A 27,271-nucleotide genomic window follows, 5' to 3' on the forward strand; every position below is an offset into this window, starting at 1 on the left:
AATATATAAACCATCGCCAAAATAAGTAGCACTATGAGAATTTTTAGGGTACAAATTCAGGGAACTCTAGCTCGGAAACAGTTGTTTCTAATTTTGCCTCGATAGTCTGTAACCAAATTTCATTGCACCCTGTATAGGTATTCGATTTTTGAACTGTGTTGAAAGATCTGCGTGATGAATGTGTTTTTAGTTGAGTTCCATTCCAACTTCTCAACATAGATGTAAAATTAAAAATTGAAGTGTGAGCAAAAAGCATAATTTTTTCGATATCTGAAATATTGAATTCGCTATCGAAGAAACAGCTGTTTTACAGTCTTCGACTATCTGTGTTAGACTTGTCTCCGAATGATTTAGTTATAATTACAGCTTGACCCTCATCAGTTTCATTATGAGAACATGTTCGCATTCGAGTTTTGAGGTTCTCGACACAAAAGTTCCACTGTTGCGAATGCATTTCAATTTAAAGCGAATGTATACACACACTGGCGATGATAATAAAGGTCAATGAAGGTATTAAAAGGCGGAAAAATGTGCATGGCAATTGAAAACACCAATAAAAGAGTTATATGAATGCCATGGCATGACTAATGGGTGAAATAATTAGACAGTTATTGTGCGAAGATTCATTTGTTGAAACGAGAACCATGACAATATCTGACAGTTTAGGTAGTTAGATTCTTACTAATGCTTCAGAATTTTATTGGTAGAACATGCCCAAAAAATGCCATTCGTTCAACTGTCTAGCACTTATACATTAACAAATACCCAATAATATTTTTATATTTTTAACCTTACAAGAAAGAGCCTATGAGCTTTAGTATACCTGAGAGACCCCCTTTGATTTTCGACAAGGAACCAACACGCACCTATTTGGTAACACTCTGTATATACTTAAAGTGTCACGAACTCTTCTCCTCTCTTCTAATTTTACAGTTTGAATAGGCATCTATAAAATGAGCGCAATCGGATTCTCAGAAACATCGCTACGATCAAAACGTCAAGAAATCTCGATCTTGGTACCTACCTTCATCAAGGTCGAGAATCAAATTCCGTTTTTTCGTTTCATCGAACCAGATATTTACGACTTCCAAATTTTCTCGCCGATTTGGTACTCGTTCGTGCAATTATCAGATATGGCAAATTTGAGAGCTGACACCTACCCATAAGACACCCATTCTCTCGCTCAAGTAGGTGTTGAAACAGGATTTGTTAATTCGATGAAGCGATTTCGTTTCGTTTAGTACGATATTGTGCAGAAAAGGTGATATATCGTCATTTTGGCACGCCGAAATGTCCGGGTATACCGTTCGTTCGTGCCCGAAGACTGTGAGGCAGGAAAATTGTGGAAAACGGGATGGTGGTTTCGGGCGAGAGAGTTTTTCGCGTGATGAATTGGCGCCCAGTAGGAGGAAAAGCTCGGATTTTTCCGCAGAGGTGAGCGAAAATGATTTGTTTCGTGAAACCACAACTTTCAGTCAGTAAATCAGACTTAAAATAGGTCTGTCTTTTTTGACAGATTGAAGAATATGCTTGGAGTTATTTATTCTTCGATAATATCAATATACGAGGGTAGCATTTAACACATAAGTTAATAAACAAATGCAAATTACACAATGAGTGATGACATTTCGAGAATGATTCATTTTGATTCTGAAAATTGTCGAATGGAATTGTGATGTATCAAATTCTACGAAAATAATAACCTCAATGTCATACAAAGGTGCACTATTACCAAAATCTGGCTTACACAACTATAAATCTAAAGTAAGGGGAAAAAAAGGCTTCGAAATATCCCAACTAATGCATTTTGACTCTCTTCCGTGGTCTATGGTTTTGGTGCTTCAAATACATAGACATAGACTCTTTGTCAAATACCAAGCTAATCGATGAAAATCGTTTTGGATATAACTTTGTAACTCTCGATTTCTAGTCTAGGTTATTACCTGGACCTAAACAATCCTGTGACATGAAATCATTTCAATTAGAATGTTTTTCCCAGAATATAGAAAAAATCATTATTTTTTACTAAGTGCCCAGAAATCAATGCATCACAATTTGGTCACAGATTCTCCTGATAATATTTGTGGTTTCAAAGCATAGACATAAACACACCTACATAGAATGTCTATGTTTCAAAGACATTGGCCTGTGAAAAGTGTCCTGATGTGTACCAAAATTCTGAGATAAATAATCAAAAATAGGATTCTCCTAATTTTGTTGAATCTGTGATGTACATACAGATTATCTATGTATGGATATACTTTTATCCTTGTTGTCGCTCGAAAAAAAGAAGCACTAAAATGAAATCTTGAACTTTGTAAGGTGAGTAATTTGTTTACAGAATCTAGAGAATTCACATGAAATTAAAGCTCGTTGTTGAGAAAATAGCTTATTCGCATTTATCCATCAATTTCTAACTTGAAGCAAGTTCAAATGCTGAACCTAAAGTAATTAATACAAGAATAACAATAAACGGAGTCAAGATGCTCGATATTTCAAATTGGATATATCAATATTTATATCGTTGTAAACATTTACTGTTTACCAAATACTTCAAAATCCAAATTGATATTCGAATTTGGCGCCAAAAAATTAAAGAAATATCAATTATATGACGAATTTTTCATGAACCCAACCTGGCATCGATTTCATTCGACTGAATTTTGTCTAATGAGTTTAAAAAATCATATAAAACATTGCTGAAAATTCCATTTCTCAAATTCTTCAAATGCATGTTTGCGTTGTATAACTGATAAAGATTTTCGATCTCAAAAATCCGTCTGTCAAAACATGTGCTGTAATATTTATATGAAATTATTATCGTATCGTTGTTTTGTCGATAGTTTATGTTTGGTGTTTTGTGTTGTCAATTGAAAATCGACATCGGAATTCTAATATTCCCATTTATTTATTCGATTTGTTTGTTAAATAGCTCCTAAAATGTTCACACAAAATGAAGACGATTCTATGGAAATTAATTCGAATAGAAGAACTAGTGAGTTTAATCGTATCATTGAATACAATTTCTTGAACTGTGTAAGGGTATTCGGTTCTTTAATTATCTTTAATTAACAGAGTTTTTTCATAAAAGCCCATTTTGAACAATGGCTCATATGGGATAATATCTCATCAACGTGAATTTTAATTGATGATTGAACTGTAATTATCACGAATAACAAGAATTGGCTGGTCGATGACATGTTTTTCTTCTCTGATTCTGAATATAGTTAATTTCGTTTGCATCGAATACCCTATCAGTTTCAATTACACGTTAAAAAAGCCGGGTTTTTCCTATCTTCAGATAGTGATCATCCAGATCAATCCAGTAATGTTACACGAAACGTTGAAACAGAAGGAGGCATTCCAAACCCGTTGAACAATCCAGAAAACCAGTGCCATCAACTCAGGGAGATTGACTGCAACCAACAAAAGTGTGAAAATCAGATACATTCGCCCAACCGGTGTTGTTTCAGTCAGGATGGTACGTGTAAGGACCCTAATTGCAGGTCTTACTGGAATATCCCTCTGAGAGGGTGTTTGGATAAGAAGGAAACCCCAAAAATATCTAAAGAAAATAAGGAGACGCCAAAAAGAAGCTCTGATGTGAATATAATTTCTACTCCTAGTCCTGGGAGAAACGAAAAAATCACTCCAACTAAACACCTACAAACTAGCTTCGAGGAAAGGATAAAGTCTCCACCAATACTAAAAAATTCCAATGAAGAAAGGCTCATAACGCCAACTTTGAGAAATGTTCTGGAAAAACATCAAAAACAACGAAAAAGAGTTTCACCAATCAATCTTTTGAGGAGCCAAAAAACGCTGGAAATAGACACTGTTTCATTTTCATCTCAGAGAAGTGTCGATAAATTAGGCATTACAGAAGAGGAGATTCTACCAGATAACTACCTAGGGATGATCCCAGAAATCAAATCCCTAGAAAGATATTTACCTAGGGTATCTTTGGTCCGTTATATGAAATATTTAGATTGTAATGTGAGTATTCTGAATGAATTGACTGCGAGCCAATTATTGGAATTTCTTTTTCTTCTACTTTTTCAATTGAAACAGTCTGATCCATTTCTGAGGTGAATATATTTCCTTCAATTCTTTTAAAAATGCGGTTGAATATTTTTAAAATAAACTCATGGGAAACTATAAGTGAAAATACCACCAAAGTTTCGAGTACGTGCTATATCGAATCTGTTCGCACCTAAGGCCATGTATAGAATCCCAAAGAAAGATTGTATGCCCAAATCCGAGTAGCCGTTGACTTATGATTCACTGTTGTTGACTTGCGGTCCCAAATAAAACCAATCGTCGAAGCTTAGTCACTGCAGCCTTCTAAAAAACCGATTCATAGATTTCGCTATCCCATCTTCAGTTATAATCGAATCCATTCAAAACGGTTCGAGTCGACCGAGGATTGGATGATGTCATCTCACCTTCAAGGCTGCGGTTTCATTATTTCAAGTGCAATGATAAGACTGGGGACCTAGAAGACAGCGGTCATCAATAGGACTCGATAGAGGATTGGCTACAGGCGCTAAGTCTAAGGACCAAAGATATTTCGTCAATATCTTTGTACTATGGACCCGTTCATGGGAAATTAATGCATTTAACGTGCACTCAAAAAAATTTGTCGTGAAGTGGACTATGGAATTTCGAAGGTTGATATTCTGTGTCTAAACATCGCACTTAGTTTGTTCTGCCATATTCGCAGAGTGAGAATGTGAACATGAAAACTTTAAGAATCTCGCAAATACTGGAACGCTCACTTGATTGTTTCGTTTCATCGAGCTAAACCCAGAAAATGTTATAGTATGGAAGCTAAGCGTTACGTTCAAACACAGAAAATCAACCTTCCATAGTATACTTGACAACGATTTTTTTTAAAAGCACGTATTTTATGTTTCTGGGAAGTGAGGTTATTGTCAGGCCCCACTTAGATTACTTAAATTTCATTCCTGATTTCACTTATGTTTGAGAACCACTGACATGGATTCTGGAATGCCCAGATCGATTATTTTTCTGAATTCGAATATGTAATTCTCGGGAGAGACGGTGATGAAATCCTCGTGACGAATGGATCAGCAGTATCGGTAGATCTATCGGAATCGGAAAAAAAAAATCGCAAGATAAAAGTCGTTATATTTAGAGGATAAGAGATTATCAGCAGTAGCGGTGAGTCTGTCGGAATAAACCATGAGGTTTTGTGGCCACATCGCAAGGTGAACCCCAGTTTTTATGTAGGTAGCTGTGGAACGAGTTCATCGAGCTCTCGTAATTCGATACATTCGTTTTTGTCGAGATTTTCGTTTTATTTTCCATCGAAATCAGCTCCTACATGGACGCGGTAATGAGATACCTACATTATCTGGAAGAAAAGTTATAGAATGGGCTATGACTCTTAATTTCAGCGACAAAACCCTGTTTTTGCCATGTATAATAATGATGAATTCGAATACCCCTAATGAACTTCCTAAGAAACCACCCTATAGACATGTTTTGAGGTGGAGGGGTTTTGGAAAGGTTTATTGTTTCAATTTGGGTACAGTGCACTTCAGTTTTCATAGCTTCTTTCTGTATTTTTAGTGTTTTATCTCATTTTTGTATCCTATCTTCGGAATTTGATGCTTAAGTTCTTTTAGAGAAACAATGATGATCCTGGAAAAAGAAGTTACTATTCTGTCGTGCTCAGAATGAATAAATTCATTTTTTATTGTTCCTAATCGTGACCTTTGTTCGCCAATTTCTCAACCTTTTTTTTTATTTCAGGGCGTGCAAGTGCAAGAAATAGATATCGGTCAACCATGTTTAGGTTGTGAGAGTTGCAAGGGATATGAGGCGCATAGTTGGAGGTGAGTGTCATCGTTATAAAAATAAAATAATGAACACAATGATTAATCAGATTATTAATGGATTCACTTATTGTGGCTTACGCAATTCTGTTCGAGGAAAATCTTGAATTTGTTATTCTAGTGAGATGATAAAAGGCGAGTGTAGAAAGCAGCTTTGAAGCTTCCGAGCTGATTCCACCAAATGCACAAAATATGTAAAGGTTGTTGAATCTAATGTGAAGTTTTGTACATTAACTCACGAATTCTCATAACTATCTCAAAACGTTCTGTTTTCGGGGAAGATAGAAAATATACCTTTATCATCCAGCAACTGTATTAGTCTGTGAGATCGTAAATCCATTTACTCAACATGCTACAGTGCTAAAACGCATGGGTGTAACTGGCTAGGGCGAATATACGACTCTACGAAATTAAAATCCTCTCTCTATTCAGAAGTGTTTCAGTCACGCCACTCTTTGGGTGAGATAATTACTGTAGAATCGATAACGTACGACTTCATATGCCCTGTTTTCCCGTCAAAACTACACCCAAAGTTTTGCCTACCGTTATTTAGCATTATTCAGAGATTTTTTCATCTCGCAAGTTTGAAAATTTGTATTTTTCTTATGAAATGAGGAAAATTGACGACAAGCAATGATATAGTGTAATTTCGGTAATGAAGTTTGAAACTGAGCACTAAGATCTAGGCTAGAAGTAAACGATTCCACGAATTTTCTTCAATTTTCTTGAATATCGCATAATCCACATGAAAAAACCGCGTAGGCCATCCTCAAAACACAGTCGTCTAAGAATACGTATCTTCGGTTGCATAACCAGGAAATCGACCTGGCGCGAATAGCGTAGCACAGCTTTTAAAGGTGATCATACATCACCGGATAAGTATACGACATAGCTAAAGTATATAGGCTGAGCGGAGAACAAGATCGCTGCGACTGAAATAAATCGCAACCTCTGGAGAAGGCGGACAAATTACGGAGATAAAATGGCACTGGAGGAGAACAATCGCAGCTCCAGATAAGATTTCACCGTCCGCAATTTTCTCTAATTGAAAAAATGTAATCTCGTGCGAGTCTGGAAGCTGACGTTTAAATTTGGGGACACTCTGCCTTTTCGTTAAGGACGGGTAGTTCACACTCCTGCTGAAAAACCAATTTTCACTGGAGAATTTGTTATTGCGTGTTCGGGAGCAGAAAATATCACAATTAAAATATTTGACAGCTCTCTGTCAACCTTCAAAGTTCCACGGCCTACTTGACGAGGAGAGTTTTGAATGCTTTTTATAAACAGGACGATACAAGTGAACAATATAAATATAAATGAAAACAAACGGCTGCTTCTGCGATTGATCGGTATATAGACATCGGCTGGTGTAATGGATCGTTTTTCATACGTTATTGGCAGCAGTTAGATCGTTCCTGTTTTTATGGACCATTTCTGAGAGCGATTTCGTGTCACTGATATTCCAGTCTGAGTATCATATTATTGGGGAAATGGCAAAAATGAAATATTATATTTCCAGCTACAACGTATTCAATGGGAGGTCTCTCAATGAAGATATATCTCGCAGTTAGTAGGTAGTGTTTTCTAATAGATTTTTTCTATCACTCTTCATTTCACAAATTGAAGAAGAAAAAGGTTTTTTTGTTGACAATTTTGAGACCCGCTCAAGCCTCAGGATAAACTCCTCACTTATTAAAAGAACTTTGGCTTACATGTTTTCCTGTGTTATCAGATTTCTGTCGATCTTGAACATTCCTGTGATGCAATGTGAATTTCTCTCGATATTTGCAATCTTTTTCACTTCCTCATTATACCACAATTCGGACGTTTGTCGGATATTCAACGTGAAAATCATTTGGAGCAATCAGCATACCTTCAAAAATCTCCCCAACTTCCTCTATAAATCATTTTCATTCCACTTTGTTTATAAGCGTTCGCAAGTAGCTAAATAGTACCAGACGGTCGTTAATTCGTAATGATGTTCAGTAAATCAAATCAAATGGACTGAACTGAATTAGCCAGAGTGCAAATCATCATAATAAATAACAACTTGGGATAAGAGAAATGAGCGATTTCTTGGTCTCATTCCCAGAACAGTTACCTACCAATTTTTGCTTGAAATGAAATTCAGCAATTCAGCCTATTTCAATAATGTATGCAGGAAGAAGTATATACAGGGTTTGAAAGTTTCAGTGCTGTCCCTGTTCTTTCTCATTTTGTAAATGATGATTTTTTCTTGCTAAATCATAATTCTAGCATTCACTAAACGTTTGATTAGTATTTTCCAATTCGAACAAACGAGGAATTTACAATTATAGGAATTGCAGTCAGATTATCGTTGTTGATTTCGGAAATGCAGTCTTATCTGAACGAATCAGGAATATATAGGATAGAAAAGGCCAGAAACTAGGTCAGAAAGAAAACATTTAATTAAATTGGTTGTCATCGGCATCGCTGAGTGTTTGCCAGCAAAAGTGTATCTTGACGTGAAAGGGGTGTGCCTGAGAGCAAAAGCCTTCGAGGAAATTAACTGAAAGGTTACCCATAACTCGGCTAACACGACGCTAGGTTCTGATAGTCGTGTAAGGGAGAGATACTGTTGTTCTCTTTGACGTTGATTGGGAAGATAAGGGTAAAAATTGGGGAATTGATTTTACGAATTCATTTCTAATCTTCTCAGCTCATTTTTCCTAACTATCGAGGCATTTTGTTATTTTTATTTCGACATCGATTTATTTTTTTGTGAGGGCTAAGCAGCTTTGTACGAGTTCTCGATCTGGATGGGTGGCCGTCCTGATTAGATTCTCACCAATTTTGCAACTAGTCGTCAAATGCTTGGTGTCGATAATTATAGTTGCAATTATCACTATCTCCTTTGGTTTTATGCAGCAGACTATTATCAGATCCCAATAATTTTGATTATGTAGGGATTGTCTTCAAAATTATCTTCAAGATAGACTCCAAATAATTTCTTTGTGAAGAAACCGGATCATTTTATAAGTTCGGCGCCTTTGGAGAACGAAATATTTAGCAAATCATTGATTTAGCGAATTGATAATTAGGATCTAATATTTGCGAGTATTTGTGACATTACAATAGGTCGTAGTAAACCTTGGAAATGATTAGTAATCGAGAAGACGATTGGGAAAATTTTCAGATCTATAAATCTCAGTTCATCCATATTCTATTCCTTGATTCATCTTTTGAAATCACTTTCTCGCTCAAAATGTTTTTGAAGGGGAATATTTTCTCAACATATAGAACTGGTGAAATAGAGCGTTTCAGCAAAAATTACCCCCTCCAAAACTCTCAAAATGACATTGGAAATGTATTTCATTGTCAAATCATAAGGAGTTGAACAAGAGTAACTTCTTTCACAGTCGTAAAATCTGCTTATTTCATTGATCATTTCTACTGGTCACGTAGAATGAAGCGCAAATAAAATGACTGTCAATAATTCAATTTGGACACTCAGGTATTTTCATCTGAAGAAAGTGGCAGGACGCCATGTCTGGATCCAAGTGTTGGAGCTGCTCTTTCGCAAGCCGAAGTGAGAAGTAGAATTTAAATCCGTCAACTATGAAACGCACTCTTATTGAAGATGTGTAATGGATCTTTACCAAGTTTGGTCCGCTTTTTAGCCGTTAATTGTATGAAACCTGAGCTCTACTTATGGTCCGACACCTAAAAGGACAGGCTTTCCTTTTTCATTTTCTGCGTTCTATATCGCTGATAACCAGTCGCCAATCAATCTGTTTTCTGCGCGGAAAAAATTTATTGTGTGTCTGCTTAATCTATTGGAGCTGTTCGATTTGTTTTTGGTCGTGTAGGCGCCATATATTTGGAAAATTACAGACAAAAATCCTATAGATTGTTTTCATATGGATTGGCCCTGCGAAAGAGAACAAACTCTACCCTTGGCAATTTGCCTTGCTTTTTGTTTCGTTTATGTGTCATTTCAATTTATTCTGTATTTATTGCAATCGAAAATTGTAAGAGAAATCTAGAACTACATATACACGAGTATGTATTGATATCTACTTAGCCTAGACCAGTTCCATGCATAAAAAAATATTGCGTTACCAAAGCAACGAACAATAACTCATTAGAAGTGTCAATGTGAAGTTTGAGGTCAAAAAAGTAAACCAGAGTTACGCAATAAATTAAAAGAAAGAAGATGTCCACCGAAATTGTGAAAATCGAAAAATTGGAGTATCGAGCCATCATCAAGTACCTGTATTTGAAAGGGTTAAGAGGTAAGCAGATTTACGAAGATATGCTTAATACCTTTGGTGATCGATGTCCTTCGTATGCGACCGTGAAAAATTGGACTGCAAGCTTCAAAAGATGATGACCGATCAGGAAGGCCAGTTTCTGTGTCAGTCCCCGAAAATATCGATGCAGTTCATGACATGATTTTATCAGACCGTCGAATTGGGCTAAAATGGATACCTGAAGCACTGACTATTTCATACGAACGCGTTCATTATATATTTCACGTCAATTTGGACATGAGAAAAATTGCTGCAAAATGGATCCCCAAATGTTTGAATGTTGACCAAAAGCGTGCAAGGGTAGAAGCATCGCGTTCGATCTGTGCTCGATTTGAAAAAGATGTAGACTTCTTAAACCGAATTGTTACTATGGACGAGACTTGGGTACATTTCTACGATCCAGAAACAAAGCAACAATCGATGGAATGGCGACACTCTGGTTCTCCAAGACCTAAGAAGTGTCGTGTCCAGAAATCTACTGGAAAAGTTCCTGCTTCAGTTTTTCGAGATTGCCATGGAGTAATCATGATTGATTTTTTGGATAAGGGTAGAACAATAACCGAAGATTACTATTCGACATTACTGACCACTCTACGGGAAATTAAAGAGAAGAGACGCGGAAAGCTATCCAAAGGTGTTTTGTGTGCCCCCGCACACAAATCTCATGTTGTCATGCAAAAAATTCGTAATTTAGGGTTTGAATTACTAGAACATCCCCCTTTTTCACCAGATCTGGCTCCATTCGACTATCATCTCTTTCCTCAACTGAAAAAAGTTCAAAAGGTCGTAAATTTTCTTCCAACAAGGAGGTAATAAAAGCTGTGGAGGTCTTGTTTGCAGAGCAAGAAGAAACATTTTTTTTGAAAGGTCTAGAGACGTTGTAGGTTCACTGTAATAAATGTATCCAATTAAGAGGAGAATATTTTGACATTGAAGTTTTGTTTGGTTCTAGTAGTAGGCTAAGAATTTCTCAATATATCCTCGTAAACAGTTGTCTAACAAATATTGAGTAGAAAATTATCGAAAAAATCACATCAGAAAATGTAATATCTAGATCTATACCATGAAGCACTCCGTTCCATTACAAACGGATGATTTTGAGTATTTTTTCTGTGATATTCCCGTTTTTTTGAGCTTCTTCCTTGTGTCACACTCTATTCGAATGGAAAACTCAAAATCTATCAGTATGTCCTTCATCAGTTCTCTTCCCAATCAATCATTCTTCCACGAGCCCAATCTCCTGTAACAACAAACTCATAAAAATTTCTCTAAAATTCTGAATCGAACCTTGTAATAATATTTGATTCCTCACATCCGCAAAACGTTTATTTTCGCATTCAGTCAATCGGCTGAATGAACTCTATCTTTGATCGTCGAGAATTTACGACGATAGCTCGTCAATTAACACGTTAAGCATGCCTGGGGGAATATTCCAAGAATTCCAGATGTTGGAGGAGTCGTTCATTGATATTTTGAAGAGGTCCCAAAATCGTGAGATTCTGGAGGACTTTAAAAATAGCCCCTTCGTACTGCATGTGTGGAATTCTTGGTCCGTTACTCATGCTCTTCGCAAATATCGATCTCGACCTTTCAAAGGCTGATACTCATAGTATGGCTGCATCCAAGCATATTGCTTACAAGGTGTACCATTTTGGGCATTTCTGCGTGGTATCTCCCTTGTCTTAAAAGCTTAAACGAAAAAAAAAAAACCATACAACCGAGTTATTCTGGACTGAACAGTGCGACAGTGGGGAACTGCCTTAGAAAAAAATAGACCTTTCCTTGCCTACTCGCTAACCAAGCAATCTCGCATTTTATTTTATCACCTGTTAAAAATAATAACATAGCTACGCTCTTCCTGTTTCCGCATTCACCTGGAACCAATAATCCGTTGCCAACGACCGTCTGGAAAATCCTTCTGCAGGATGAATTTAATAACATAAACAGCCCGCGAAATCACTTATGCGAGTCGAGGTGGTGTAACAGTCCCTGAAAACGACTCTCAGTGAAAGAAATCCTTGTCGTTACGTGGCGGTTCCGGTACATGAATTTTCAGGGTGTTTTCCAGCATTGAGAAGCTTTTCCTTTGTGTTTTCTCCTATGAAATGGAAGAAATAGGTTCTTGCTTTGTTCTTCGCTAACATTTTGAACAAATCGACATTGAATATTCGGTTCATTTCACTCAGATTTGATTGCAACAAATAATAAAGAGGATTTTGGCATGATGAAGGGTGAGAGCAACCCTTGGAAGTTCATTTTCCTTAGACAACATTGAAGACTGCTGTAAAAGCAACGATTCAGAATGAGAATGAATTTCAGGAATAATATGATGCAATGTGAAAATTTTCGTATTTACAAAAACAGACCATGTCGTTTTGTTGGTTCCACTTCGAGTAAAACGTTATGGAAATTCGACATTGAGGTTCATTTTCGAGGATGACGTTAGTTATAGCCGCTTTGGAAAAAATGCATACATAATTCGTTTAGCGCTGAGCATTTTCTAGCTGCTAATGCAATTGTTCCTAGAATAGAACTGTGAAACAGGTGCCAGTCCATTTGACGAGTAAATCCACTAATGAAATAGAAATAGCTGGTGCGTGCACTGACAGTCCGGGAAGTATATAGCTACCTATAACTTTTCACGTTTATAGTGGGGATTGGTGATTTTGGACACATTTATGCCATTAGGGATTATTGGATTAAAGCTTCCCTTTCTTCGATATGATTTCAGGAAGTGCTATTTAGCTCATTCAAATAGTTATACCCTGTTATTCTAAAATCCACAATACGTCAGACGTTAGCGAACATATTCAATGTAAGAGAATTTATATACCTAATGTTTCATCTGAATCTAAACGACTTAGATTTCAGCTGAATATTTCCAAAATCAGAAAGATTGTGAATGAAGAGGATGACAAAAAATTTCCTTCTATTGGGAGATCCAAAAAAGTGGTGGCATTTGAGAATTTTATGTTTGAGTGAATTAATGCGAAAAATTTAGTAGAGAATTTTCGATGAATGTCATCGTAGAATAAGTTCACGAAAATTGATTTTTCTATTGTTCATTTGACTTGTCCTTTACATTGTAAATGTCTTAAGGTACCAATAAATACCCAATTATTACTATTAAATCAATGTATTAAGTTGAACAGCCACAAATATGCGCCAGTTGTCCTGTTAATTGTTTATTCATGTGAAATTTTTGTTCAAAGGTGAAGTTCATCCAGAACTTCCTTTAATTCCTTTTACTTATATTGATGCAAGATGATTTTTGTTGAAGAATTTAACATTCTTGTAATTATCTGTTAATTCCTTCGGGAGATACCCATTCCCAACCACTGCATCATATGCATTTCATGTTGGGGTTAATATTTCTGAAATCTACAACTGATGTAACGTATTCAAACTTTAGCCAAAGAAGATAACGAACAGTTACTCTCCTCAAGCTAGTGCATGATATGATATTATACTGATCTCTTGTATTTTCCATGGGAATAACTGTATGCCTTCAATCAATTTGTATAAACTTCAATTATGTTCGTTGAAGGGATTCGACATTGTGATAAAATACGTAATAACAGAAACTTTTACGTAGAATGGTCCACATAGCGTTGATTTAAAACCCAAAAATGTTTTGACAAGCTTCATAACCCCACATTTTCGTATTATACAGAGTGAAATGTGTCAAATTTCCCTGGCCAACCCAGTGCTACAATGAAAGTAAATGGACTATGTACTGGATTGTAGTGAGAGGCTGCTAAAAAATCCCACAGATTTTCCAACAGCTCTGTCTCTATTCTTAGAATTGTTTCTGAGCACTCTGTACCGTACATGCGATGATCATACCAGCCCAACGTGGAAATAACTAAAATAAATCGAAATCGAATTTATCGATCCTATTAATTTATTGTCGTATGAGAGTTATCATGTCTAGGATTTACTCGGAAAATGCAAGAGATTCATTAGCCAGACGATATTTATAAACGTTATGGACGTATGCATATTATTAAAACGATTTCATGTTTCATATTTATTCTAGACCTGGTCAGTGGCGGCACTAGCTAGATTCAGGTGGGGTTACAATCATTTATAGAGCGACACCCATCTTCCAAGCCCTCCCAACTGGGAAACACGACCTTTTGGTTGGCAGACCAGAGTTCGTGTCTGTACTGAGCTTTACTCTCCGTTAGATTCAAAATTTCATGCAAAACTCGTTGCAGGGTGTTTTGGAGAATACCTCAGGAATATAATGGACAAACCTGTATTTTTCTTTATTTTCTGAGTTACAGAAGTTGAATACGTGGTATTGTTGTTGATCAACGATTTTACAAGTTGAAATTTTTACATCACCAACTTGCCCCAACAATTTTCACCAAATCGCTTGGTGAATTTTGATGGGTTCGCTGCATTTATCGTTCCTACAGGGTTTTCAGTTGTCATTCACCAAAAAAGCAAGCTTTTATTCTGAAATTTCCCAAAATAGCGAAATTTTCAACTTGAAACTTTTCCCTGGAATCCTGCCCTGCGTCGAATAAGGTCGATTCCTGTCTGCCCTTTTCCCCAGAGGAAATTCGCCTGTTAACGTTGACATTTACGATTTATTAACTAATCTTAAAATAAAATAGCACCTACACCCCGATGCCTGATCAATAGATACACATCGTTATTGGACAAATTGGGTTCACACCTCGTAAACTGTATCTTTGCTGTCTCCGCAATATGCCATCATTTCGAATATTGCGAGTTTTTTGTGCGGGCTTGTTCCCAGCCACGAGAAGTGATGTTTCTGAGCTGAAATTAATTAGAGTGTAGAGAAAAGAATCGCTTAACTGCGGGAGAAATATAGGACTATATAATAAACTTACATATATGCAGGTTGTACATGTTTTCACTTTAAATCTTTTTGCCATAACTGGAAATTCCTATTAATTTGTTTATCGCTCATTTTCCACTGCAAGGCCCTCTATAATTCAATCTGATTGACATTATAACGTAATGAGACGGATGTTTGGACACTGTCCAATTTTTGGGCTAGTTTTAATAGTTATAGCTATCTTTTACTTGTTGGTGTCCATGCCACATCAAAACAAGTGTTGCTTAGTTTATTTTCGGCTGTTCATTTTATAAATAAATCGAAAAAGTTAATTAATAAATCACTCGCATTCCTGCTAAATTGCCATTCATTCATGAAAGACGTGGCAGGGTTTCTGTTGATTTTTCGTTTACTAATGATACAGATTAATTGGACTAGAGGCACATCAGCGTGTAATTGATGGTGGTTTTCGAGCAGAATACAAATTATAAAGCACCTGATCGCTAGAATTTGTGTTTTCTACGGATTTTTCATCCAGATTATTTCGTTTATTTTTATAAGAAGATAATACGACCCAGCTAAAGTATCTTAAATGGGGTTCATCGCCAAAATACCCCATCTTTTTGGGAATTTTTCGAAGGTCAACGTTCGAGTGGTTTTTCTTCCAGGAAAATTATCGTAGATCTAAAAGTGATACATATTCTGAAAGAGCAACTCTTCTAGTAAAAAATCTGATGATTTCATCCATCTCGGCACAACCGTTCGGTCTTGAAGAAGTCTTAACTGACCCCATCTGTTTGGGAATTTTTTGAAGGTCAACTTTCGAGTAGTTTATTTTCCAGGAAAATCATCGTAGATCCGAATTTTATACATATTCTAAAGAAGCAACTCTTCGTGTATTAAATCTCGAGAATTCATTCATTTCGGGGCAATCGTTCTGTCTTGACGAATCCTCAAGTGAAATTTGCAATTTTTGAAAAATGCCATTTTCAAGAGGAAAATCTGAATGAAGGGAGATAGGCATTCGAAATTGCTCGCAATGGATTCAGCGTGTTCGAAAACCTGAATTTTCAAACCAACATTTCGAATATCTGGCCCTGTTTAAGAGAAAATATTTTTTTTTGTTTTTCCACTTTTCATTTTCGAGTTGACTTCGAAGAGCCCTCTGAAGTGCAATTCTCTTTCGAATCATCAACTGTTTGATTTTCTAGGATCCTCAAAACAATTTCTATGCACTCCATATCCTAAAACAGTAATAGAACATCCTGATTTTCAGGCAGAGTAGCAAATAGGTCATTTTAGGGGGTCTAACCCCTTACTCATTTTTGACCCAAAAAATCGAAATTTTCGAAATCGAGTTTTTGTGCTAGGAAGGAAGCCTGGGCAACGCTGATTATATAACCGGAAATCCCAATTGGATCAGAGGAATATAACAGGAGATATCGCAGATTGAAAATTGCAATTTTTGAAAAATGCCATTTCCAAGATGAAAATCTAAACGAAGGGAGATAGGCTTTCGAAATTGCTCGCAATGGATTCAGCGTGCTCGAAAACCTATATTTCCATACCAAAATTTTGGATATCTGGCCCTGTTTAGGAGAAAATACTTTTTTTTTGTTTTTCCACTTTCCATTTTCGAGTTCACTTTGAAGGGCTCTCTAGAGTGCAATTTTCTATTGAATCATCAACTGTTAGGTTTTCTAGAATCTTTAAAACAACTTCAATGCACTCCATATCCTAGGACAGTGATAGAACGTCCTGATTTTTAGACAGAGTAGCAAATAGGTCATTTCAGGGGGGTCTAACCCCTTGCTCATTTTTGACCCAAAAAATCGAGATATTCGAAATCGAGTTTTTGTGCTAGGGTGGAAGCCTAGGCAACGCTGATTATGGAACCGCAAATCCCAATTGGATCAGTCGAATATAACAGGAGATAACGCAGATTGATATTTGCAATTTTTGAAAAATGCCATTAACACACTTTCTGAGTAAAAATTCATCGTTTCGGTTTACTGTGCCAAAAGAAAAGAATACAGAGCACAGAATCTGAATGAAATATAACGCTTCTTGTTAGTACTGTGGCCATTCGAGGATTTAGAGTGTAATTTTGGGAGTATCAATTTGGTCCTTCGAGACACCTGGCCCATCCACCCCCAATTCCTCAACCTTTTCACGCCCGAACCAGTCAATCATCGTCCAATGGACTGTCATCGCCTTTCGAGCAAGTTACGAATTCTCAGCCGGTAGAGAGATTCTAGCGCACACGCTCTCCTATTCTATTTCCTAACCGTTTCTCGTACGAATGGTCCGAGAAATCGCACACCGTTCAAATTGTCAACCGTTTGCCGTCAACCGACGTTTCACCGGATCAAAAACCGAAATGTCAAAAACCGATCATTCGAACATAGAACCGAAAACGACACCGAGAACGATCGTGGCAGCAATGTGTCATAGAATATAGTTGCGGTTTTGAATCATCGCGTTTCCTAGTAAACACAGTTGCTATCTTCTTATCTACACATAGTTGAATCAAGTGTGCGTTTATGTGTTGATCCGAACGTATATCCGCATAATTCGTCCAATTTTTTCGTGATACTGTGAGAAATTAGGATGGTCAGAAAATTGTTCGGTTATCGATGAGGATGTGTTGATTTCATGGTTTTGGGATCGAACCACTGAGGATATGATGGCGAAGGATAGTGAGGAGAATGAAGAGGAAGTTTTTCTTGGTCTCAGCTTAGCCTGTGTCAGGGTGTTGCAACTATATTGTAGAGTCTTTGGACGGGAATGGAAAGACATGGCTACGTATATAATGTATGTAGCTTTTGAGTTTCATTCAATCAAACAATCGTTTGAGAATTCTTTTATATCAAGAAAATATGAACTGTGAAATCTGAAAATTAACAATTCATGTGAATTTTAACTGAGATTATAACACAATTTGTACAGGATCATGTTGTTTCTACATTCCTGTTGAATAATTTCACTCAGATAACTCTACTATCGTATCGTATAAGTCATAGAAGAGGAGTTTCCTTCCTCATCATCTATTGGCGCAAAAAAAGTACTTCCTTTTGAACTGAATATTTAAGTTGAGCAGTCAAGTTTCTTCTTGCTTTGGTTAAAAATCCAATATAGTTCATAGAATTGAACATCTCCTTGAACATATCGCACGCATAATATGAAACTGTAGGTATACTTCATTCAAATTTATTTTAGCAGTCGGTTGGCCATGAAATAATTTTCTCAAGTTTTTGTAACTAAAACGAAGTTAGGTTGGCACTCATGAAATGTCGTTAATGTCATAACGCCGTTGCCACAACTAATATCAATTTTCATTACGAAAATGCCGAAAGTGATTGAGAAAAGAGACAGGGTTTCAGGAAGTGCTATTTAGAATTCAGGTCCGCTCATTCAAATAGTTATATTCTAAAATCCACAATACGTCAGACGGTAGCGAACATATTCAATGTAAGAGAATTTATATAATGTTTCACCTGAATCTAAAAGACTTATATTTCAGCTGAATATTTCCACAATCAGAAAAATTGTGAATGAAGAGTATGACAAAGAATTTATTTCTATTGGGAGACCCAAAAGAGTGGTGGCATTTCGGAATTTTATGTTTGAGTGAATTATTGCGAAAAGTTTACTACAGGATTTTCGATAAATGTCATCGGAGAATAAGTTCCCTAAAATGGATTTTTCTATTTTTCATTTGACTTGTCCTATACAATGTAAATGTCTTAAGGTACTAATAAATACCTAATTATTATAATTACATCAATGTATTTAGATGAATAGCCACAAATACGCGCAAGTTGCCCTGTTACTTGTTTATTCATGTAAAATTTTTCTTCAACGGTGAAGTTGCATCTTAACTTGAAATTTCCTTCAACTCCTTTTACTTATATTGATGCAAGATGATTTTTGTTGAAGAATTTAACATTCTTGTAATTATCTGTTAATTCCTTCGGGAGATACCCATTCCCAACCACTGCATCATATGCATTTCATCTTCGGGTTGATATTTTTGAAATTTACAAATGATGTAAGCCAAAGAAGATAACGAACATTAGCTCTCCTCAAGCTAGTGCATATTATGATATTACACTGATCTCTTGTATTTTCCAAGCAAATAACTGGATTTGGTATGCCTTTAATCAGTTTGTATAAACTTCAATTATGTTCGTCACATATTTTCCGAATAGATTCGACATTGTGATAAAATACGTAATAACAGAAACTTTTACGTAGAACGGGCAACATAGCGTTGATTTAAAACCCAAAAATGTTTTGACAAGCTTCATAACCCCACATTTTCGTACTATACAGAGTGAAATGTGTCAAATTTCCATGGCCAAACGACTGCTAAAATAAAGTTGAATGAAGTATACCTACCTAGTGGGAGCATTGAGAAATTCATTAGCTCATATTATGAGGCTACTTTTCAATCAACATCTGTCAACTCATAACTGACACGAGCTTGTAAACAAAACAACATTCATTCAATATAACAGCAATCAGTATGTTGTTTGGCATCACTTCAATTTTCAAATAGATTATAGCTTTTACAAAGATTCGCATCTAAATTATACCCCACCTGATCAATTCACTTCATAATTTTGACTCGATAATCTCCTATGTCAAACGCTAAATTGAAATTGATCAGTCTGACACATACCTACTGATAAAACCTGCGAACCATTCGTTTCTCGATATGAAATTGTCCAAAAATCTCATCAATATTGCCATAATAAGATGGTGTGAAATTCCTCAGTAATAAGGCAATACCAAGGACATCTAATTCGTCCCATATCGATCAGGACCATCATGGACTTCCGTCTGTCAACGATGCAAATGACATCAGATTGAAAGATTGCTCTGGATGTATCGAGTTTCTTCAAGACGTTACTTAAATTGGATGGGCTGGTATTTATGTTATGTTCGAAGTTTGAGAAAAATTCGGTTTTGGTTTGAAAGTTAAATATGTCCATATCTAAAGGCAAGCAAGATTTTCGCAGACAACTCTCCTCACAAGGGACCAAATTTCTGTAACTGACAAACTGAAATTATCATGATATGCTTGTGTTTTTATAGTTCCATTGGGAATTATTTTGTGTAAATTGAAATATCAAAACTCTCTCTGGAAAATTATCAGTTAAGAACATTATTTTGAACGAAATCTTATTCTTATTCCATTTAACTGTAAGTCTATACTCACTACTCTGTTCTCCAAAACAAATTATGTGAAAAAGTCATGATGATGATCAATTTCAACAAGAAAATCCATACATTTTGGCTGATAATGAATATGTTTGAAAGTGTCGAAGTACATAATCGTTTTACAGTGAATGGAACTTTTTTGAAAAATATTTTATGCTACCGTGTGCATTCTTCAGTGAGAAAATGCAGCAAATCTCTAAAATAGTTATTCATTTATCGAGGACTGTCAACCAGAAAGATATATCAATATCCGTGTATTTTGGATTTTCACTTGATTGGTCAGAAATCTGTTGAAAATGTCACTGATCATTTCCTTTAACTGATTTTTCCAGATAAACAAACCTAAGCATATGAATTTCACATAACGCGATCTCGCAAAAACTACAGATCCGACAGAAATAAGTTGGCGCCTAATTTAACTACATGTTATTATCTATTATTTCTCGAATTATTGACTTTCCAACTTCAAATTTATGAAATTTATGAATTCTTGGAAAAATATCAATTTTCTCAGTATTTTTCCACTGAAAAAGTCATTTTTCTAGTCGTGTTAGAACGAAAGTCCATTCACTATGGAGTAGTTTCTTGAATACTTCCAAAGATATTTGTAAAAAACAGAAAAAAATGGTAATTTTTCAGAATATAGATGATTTTCTTGGGCTTTCACCAGACTTTTCTCTAAAAATCACCTTTCAAATGATAGTTTTGCGTCTTCATCTGAGTGGAAATAAGTTGACCAGTACGATTTGTGCATCCCGAATATTTTCAAGATAATCCTCTTGACTAGTGCAAAGTAGGCGGAAGTACATCCAGTACTAGTCGAAGAATAATCGGACATAGTAACATTGTTATCGCTTTCCGTCCTACAACGCCATGTTAGTCATTCCCAACTCAATCAAACCATTCGCTGTGCAAACTACAAGTTTATATTCATTTCACTTATCGAAATCAAGATTGTTATTTCAAAACTTTGTTTACCCACAATTCAACTTCAATCCCATCATGACTATGTCTATTTACATTTTTATCGTAGGCTGCGTGGCTGCCCTAGCCCAATAATTGTTGCATCGGTCATCCATCTCTTCAGTTTGAGTTGTGTTTCCGCGAAGCCAACCTTTGAAAGTGCCGCGAAAATGTATCAGAGAGGACAGAGTAGTAGAGACAAAAAAATGTTCGCCAGACAACTGAGTAAAGACGGAAACGAACCCACCGCGAAGATAATATTTTCCAGGCAGAGGAGTAGAGATGTTTCAGAATTCTCACCCAGATTTTCATTTTCCGGGCAAACCAGTAGGGAGAAGTTGGACGTCCATTCGAGGTTACCTCTATCCAGGCAGCTCAGCGAAGACAAAACCAAAACTCCGCCCAAAGTATCGTTCGTATACCAGAAAAACGAGGAAAAAAACGAAATCAAGTCTCTAATACCGTTCATGCGACAAAAAAGTAAAGATAAACTTATCGAGGCGTCCAAGGGTATATTTTCCAGGCAGAAAAGTAAGGACAAGAACAATATCTCTCCCAAATTGACGCCGCCAAAAGAGAAGAGCAAGAGTATTTTCGAATTCGCATTCTCTAGACAAAAAACCGTACCAAAAAGCAAGAGCGAATCAGTCGGAAACAGTCCATCAGACTCGAAAAGTAAAACTGAGAAAAATAAATTCGAGAAGAAGAACAAGGTTTTTCCGGAGGTAGAGGTAGAACAGAATGATAGTGTACCGAAAAAAAAGTATATGCAGAACGGCATCGATATGGACGAGTTGTGGAGAGGACTCACTATAGAATGCATCAAAATTCTTTCCTTATACTATAGAGTTTTTGGACAAGAAAAGAAGGATTTTGCAAGATATCCGTTTCTATTGTACGTATACAACTTTTTCCAAATTTTAATTTCACTAATTCACTTCAATGGACCATTCAGAAACGCTTACCTCATGAACACTCGATAAAACACTTACAATGGACACTTTTTTTTCAAATTCTTTTCGTGCCTCATTCAACAATCCTCAAATAAGCACCTGCTACTAAATTCAAGTGATGATATTCAATTTTCAAGGAGAGTTTTTTGACGTAACTAAGGATTTTTTCTGTGCTTTATGCATAACATTAATGGTTTCGTCACAGAACAACTTCGCATAGAGTTATAAAACTTTGATACAACCACAGAACTGTCAAGTAGTTGAAGGGTTCTGTGCAAGGAGATATATCTCATTGGTTCTGTACATGACAAACCAGAAAAAACTATCAAATAATGTCAAAAGTTTCCTCGAAAATTGAATATAAATTTTATATCATCACTTGAATTTGATAGCTGGAGCTTTTTCAAGGATTGTTAAATGATTAAGGAATCGAAAGGCATAAAGTCCATCGTAAGTGTTTCAGAGCGTTTGTGAAGACGTCGATTCTGGATAAAACCATCGAAAATATGAACTCAATCAAAATTTTATTTGTACTAAAAATATCGATTTAATTTCAAATATTTTCTTATTAGTACCTACCTTAACTTTTCATTCCGATTTTTTTTAAATGAATGATCAGCTTACAAAAGTAAAACTCGGTAGTGAAGAAAAAATTTCGATTCTTCTCTCCTGTTCTTATCCTTGAATGCCACCAGAACTGTACTGTAACATATTCAATCATTTCGAATATGTTTCATTAGCACAATCTTTGAGTACTAGTGAGAATGAATAAATTCGAAATGGATTTTCTCAGGCAAGAAACGGTCATTAAGGAAAATAATGATGCTGGCGCTCTACATCCACCAGAGCCAAAAAGAGAAACCCAAAAAATTGACTTTGAGCAAATAGAATTCGAAATCGTGCCGATTAAAAAGAATACACGGTACGGTAAAAGTTGGAGAGGACCCTGTATCGATTGCGTGATAGTAAATTGCCTTTACTGTAAGGTTTTCGGGGATGAAATTAAGGATTTGGAATATTGTCAATCTTTCCTGTACGTATATCATTTTTTTTAATCATTTTTATTCATTTAAGTGTAGGTACGCGAGAGATATGTCGATGAAGTAGTGTGTAAATATTTGTTTCACTATGATCAATTAGAAATTTCATTTCTGATTGATATATGATTCACTCTGTATACTTCATATCGAATTTCATTCATCCAGAGATCAGTCGAATATGGTTCAAAATAATCCTCCTAATATCGATGAATATCACATGATATCGATTAGTATCAGTTGATCATTACGATTGTGGTAGATAATCAAATTTGAAATATCGAGAAAAACGAAAAACTGTACGTCAGTTTCTTCTAAAACCTGAAACACAATGTTCCTTTGAATTCTCCTTGAAAATTGAAAGTTGGATCCAATTGCGAGAATATTTATAGATTTTTTCACGGTTATTATGTTGAATGGGATTTGTCGAAGGAAATAATGGAAATAGAAACGCAAAACAATAATTGGTCCATGTGCGTGGAATATCTCATGCACGTTTGGGAGAATGCAACATTATACCAACATTCTTCCATTCAAAAAAAGAACAACATCTTAGATAGGAGATAGAAAGTGGTCCAATGTCATAAATTTCGATCATTATTATTATTTTTACAATATTTTCGATTTTTTGCTGTCTTGATTTGGGGATGTTAAAGCTACTTGACAGATTCTGATTGGAGTTTTCTTTCTCCAAATAGATCACGATGGAATTGGTGTATGAATTTCCTGAACTGAATAGGAATTGAAAGAACAATCTCAACTTTGAACCATTTTGACCATTTCTGCGAAACTTTAGGTGTTTGGTGCAAAATGGTGCATGCTCCACTAATAATAATGAAACGTTCATTTTTTTATGATTCTGTAACACACCTGATCATCTTTGCAACTGATATACTAAATTACATAATATAAGTTTAAATGGAATACATGAACTACTCCAACAAAATCCGTAACCGTGAATACTAATTCAAATTTGATAAATAGATTTATTATAATTCACAATAGCTTGATAATTTTTTCTCAAATAAATGGCCTTTTAATCCTTTTTCCAATTGAGTCAAATTTCTATCCTTTTTAGCTATCATTAATATTTGGCCAGAATTGAAACACTGGTTGGATTTTGGCAATTTCAATCAGTTTAAACGTTGATGACTTCGTCAATCTAATGCCAAAAAATCTAATCAACGATTTCACTCGGTAAATTTTGATTATAGTGGGCGCATTTTATAGTTTATTAGCACCTCATCAGGATCGAAATAAAATCACTTTTCGGTCATCATACTCATCATCTCGCTTCTCTTAGAGTGCGATGGTTGGTTCCACGCCTTCGCCGTTCTTCTTTGTCCAATTATAGCTTTGAGACGATTCAACGAAATGCATATATAGTACATTTTATTGATCATGGCGACACCAAAGCAATCGCAACGTAATTGAATGAATGAAACTATATAAATAAGGAGGTAGCGGCCGCAGTTTGCGCGCTTAGAAAGCATTAACAGCATTCTATTTTTTCTGTTCTATCGAGAACGAAACACTCCTTGATGACTGTCTTGGGAGGAAAATAGACACATAAATATTTAGTTCAATTGTCCGTTTTTATACACCCATACCTGTTGCCTTTTGTTTATGGCGAATGATTGTGAGGGACCGCTTTTTCCGCCGATGATTTAGAGAAATTGGATTAGCGCAAACTGTGCCAGTAATGTGGGCCTTACGGGGTTTTCTATCGGAACCAGTTTTCCTTGTTCCCAGATCTGAAAAGCCGATACAGGTTACAGGTATCGATTTGCATCTTTATGGTCTTTTTGTGGGAGCGAAATTCCTTTAAAGTGATTGAATCGCACCCACATACAAGATTCAAACACTAAATCACCTGACCATAATGATTAGCAGAGTGGTTTTACGGTATTTTTTCAAATATACATCAGAGGAAAAAAGAATTGATGGTTTACCCTACTGTAGTAGGTATAAACTAACTCCAAATTCTCCCTAAACATATTTAGACCATTGAAGAACCCAACAATTCAGACCTGAATCGACAGCAATTTCCTACTTCTAGGATTACGTTTTATAATTTTTTAATGTAACACAGGTATGTGTCCGTCATTGCTCAACAGTATTTTCTTTTGCAGGAAAAACTGTAGGAACTGCAAATGCCCCAGAGATAACCATGCCATATCAGAATTTGCTGCCAGATCTAGGATAGGATTTAGTTCAAGCAATGATACCCTTGATCCAAGAACCATAGGATACACATTTGTGCCTTCAGGACTCACTAAAGCAAACCAGGTAATGAAGCCACGAAACTACGAATTTTCTGATCATTTTTTCGTTATTGAAAATTATGTGAGTGCTTGTTTGCAGGTGGCCCAATATTACTCGTTATTTCCTAGTCACGAAGTGCCTAAAATAGGTTCAGAAGGCGAAGTTAACAGATCGAAACGCCTGGTGAAACAGCTGCCAAAGCAGGACTTATCGTTGACAGTTTGCAAATTCATCGAAGGAAGCCATAAGGGAAGTTATCAGGTAAAGGATTTCTCACTAGTTAAACTGTCGAAATGTCCACTTTGTATTATTATAGAACTGTTTCACAAGTGTGTCTCTTTATTTCTTTGGGTGTCACTTGAGATCTACTGAAGAGATCCCCATGGGATCTTCTGTGCTTGAGAGCTCATGGTTGGATTTGAGAAAATTACGAGGATTTCATCTCGGCATGGAGAAAATTGAGAAAGACTTTTCGTTCAGTTGTATTCAGTAAAATGTGCAAAATGGTGAATGCGCTTTCACGATAGTTGTTGGAGATGGATTAATTCGAGTGAAATTCAACACAAATATTTGGAGAACTGGTTGAATTTAACCCTTTTCTAACACCTATTGGTCATTTTTTGGGGAAGAACGAAATATCAAGTGATCTGATACTTATTGTCCATTCACTACTCATGTTAATTTTTATACATAACTGCAATTGGATAAAACTCATAATTTTTTTGGTGTTTCTTAGCGTGGCAAGCTTTAGTGATTTCACTGATCTCGCTGAATGCACAGTATTAGTTTTTGTTCATGCAGTTTTTCACACTTAGTTGAATGTCTCTCGGATTTAGTTCTTATATAGCCCCTAGTCAGCAATCTCTTTGTTTTAAATCATTCCCAAGGGTTTCAAACGTGGCAGAATTGTTTGTTCGATCTTTTTATCTGATGGTTTGGTTGAACTTTCCCCAGTAATACTCCTGTGAATAAATTTTTGGACGTTGGCTAGGAACTCCATCGTGGGCATCATGTTGTTGGTTGCGCATTCGCCATTTTGCAACATAGGGAGACACTACTTTGGTCTGAATCGATGTCCTGATATTTCATCAAAAACTTCTTCTGTCCCTTCTCCGACTTATACCTAGTTTTTTCACCCCTCGGTTAGAAAATTGGTTCATTTGAACTACTAACATTAACAAATTCACCATTTGTTTAGGTTGTATGTTTCTTACATGCATATAAAACTTATACATGTCAAAATTTATTTTTTCAGGACTTTATACAGGCCCGTAACGAGATCGCCCTAGACATTGGCTACGTCAAACCAGCCCCTTGTTCGTCGACCTGTGAATATTGTGAAAAAACCATACCCATCGGACAGTACAGCGTTGCTGCCCTGAAAATGGGCGATTTATTGTGGCATCCGACGTGTTTCCGATGCACGCAGTGTGATGATCTTCTCGTTGATTTGGCGTACTGCGTCTATAAGGACAAAATCTACTGCGAAAGGCATTATGCGGAATGTTTGAAACCTAGATGCGAGGGCTGTGATGAGGTAAGACTGTCATTCTTATATGTTAGAAAAAAAGGATCAAGTTTCTCCCAGAAAAATCATCGTAGCGCTGAAAGCGATACATATTCTGAAAGAGCGACTCTTCTAGTTATAAATATCGAAGTTTTATTAACCTCAGTGCAACCGTTTGATCTTGACGATTTTTTTTTTAAGTGACGTCATCTTATTCGGGATTTTTCGAAGTTCAACTTTGGACACGCGTATTTTCCAGAAAAATCATAGTAGCGTTGAATGCGATACATATTCGAAAAGAGTAACTATTCTATTAATAAATATCAAAATTTGATCGACCTCAATACAAACGTTTGATCTTGACGAGTTTTT

General features: G+C 36.1%; 1 protein-coding gene across 9 annotated transcripts in view; it reads left to right on the top strand.

Moving 5' to 3' along the window:
• The window catches only part of LOC123312275 (four and a half LIM domains protein 2), a 58,751-nt gene that overhangs the window by 7,440 nt on the left and 24,040 nt on the right, over positions 1 to 27,271 (top strand). For 2 of the 9 annotated variants that reach the window (XM_044896619.1, XM_044896618.1), the window contains exons 2-6: positions 5,779 to 5,861; positions 21,466 to 22,032; positions 25,260 to 25,416; positions 25,492 to 25,653; positions 26,648 to 26,929. In XM_044896619.1, the coding sequence (XP_044752554.1) occupies positions 5,779 to 5,861; positions 21,466 to 22,032; positions 25,260 to 25,416; positions 25,492 to 25,653; positions 26,648 to 26,929 (1,251 nt within the window). Of the gene's footprint in view, positions 1 to 1,275; positions 1,435 to 2,822; positions 2,996 to 3,301; positions 3,997 to 5,778; positions 5,862 to 17,508; positions 17,763 to 21,465; positions 22,033 to 25,259; positions 25,417 to 25,491; positions 25,654 to 26,647; positions 26,930 to 27,271 lie in introns of those variants that run through there. The other 7 variants (XM_044896623.1, XM_044896621.1, XM_044896614.1 and 4 more) reach the window with 6 other exon arrangements.

Source organism: Coccinella septempunctata, chromosome 4 (genome assembly GCF_907165205.1).
Source record: "Coccinella septempunctata chromosome 4, icCocSept1.1, whole genome shotgun sequence".
Classification (NCBI taxonomy): Eukaryota; Metazoa; Arthropoda; class Insecta; order Coleoptera; family Coccinellidae; genus Coccinella; species Coccinella septempunctata.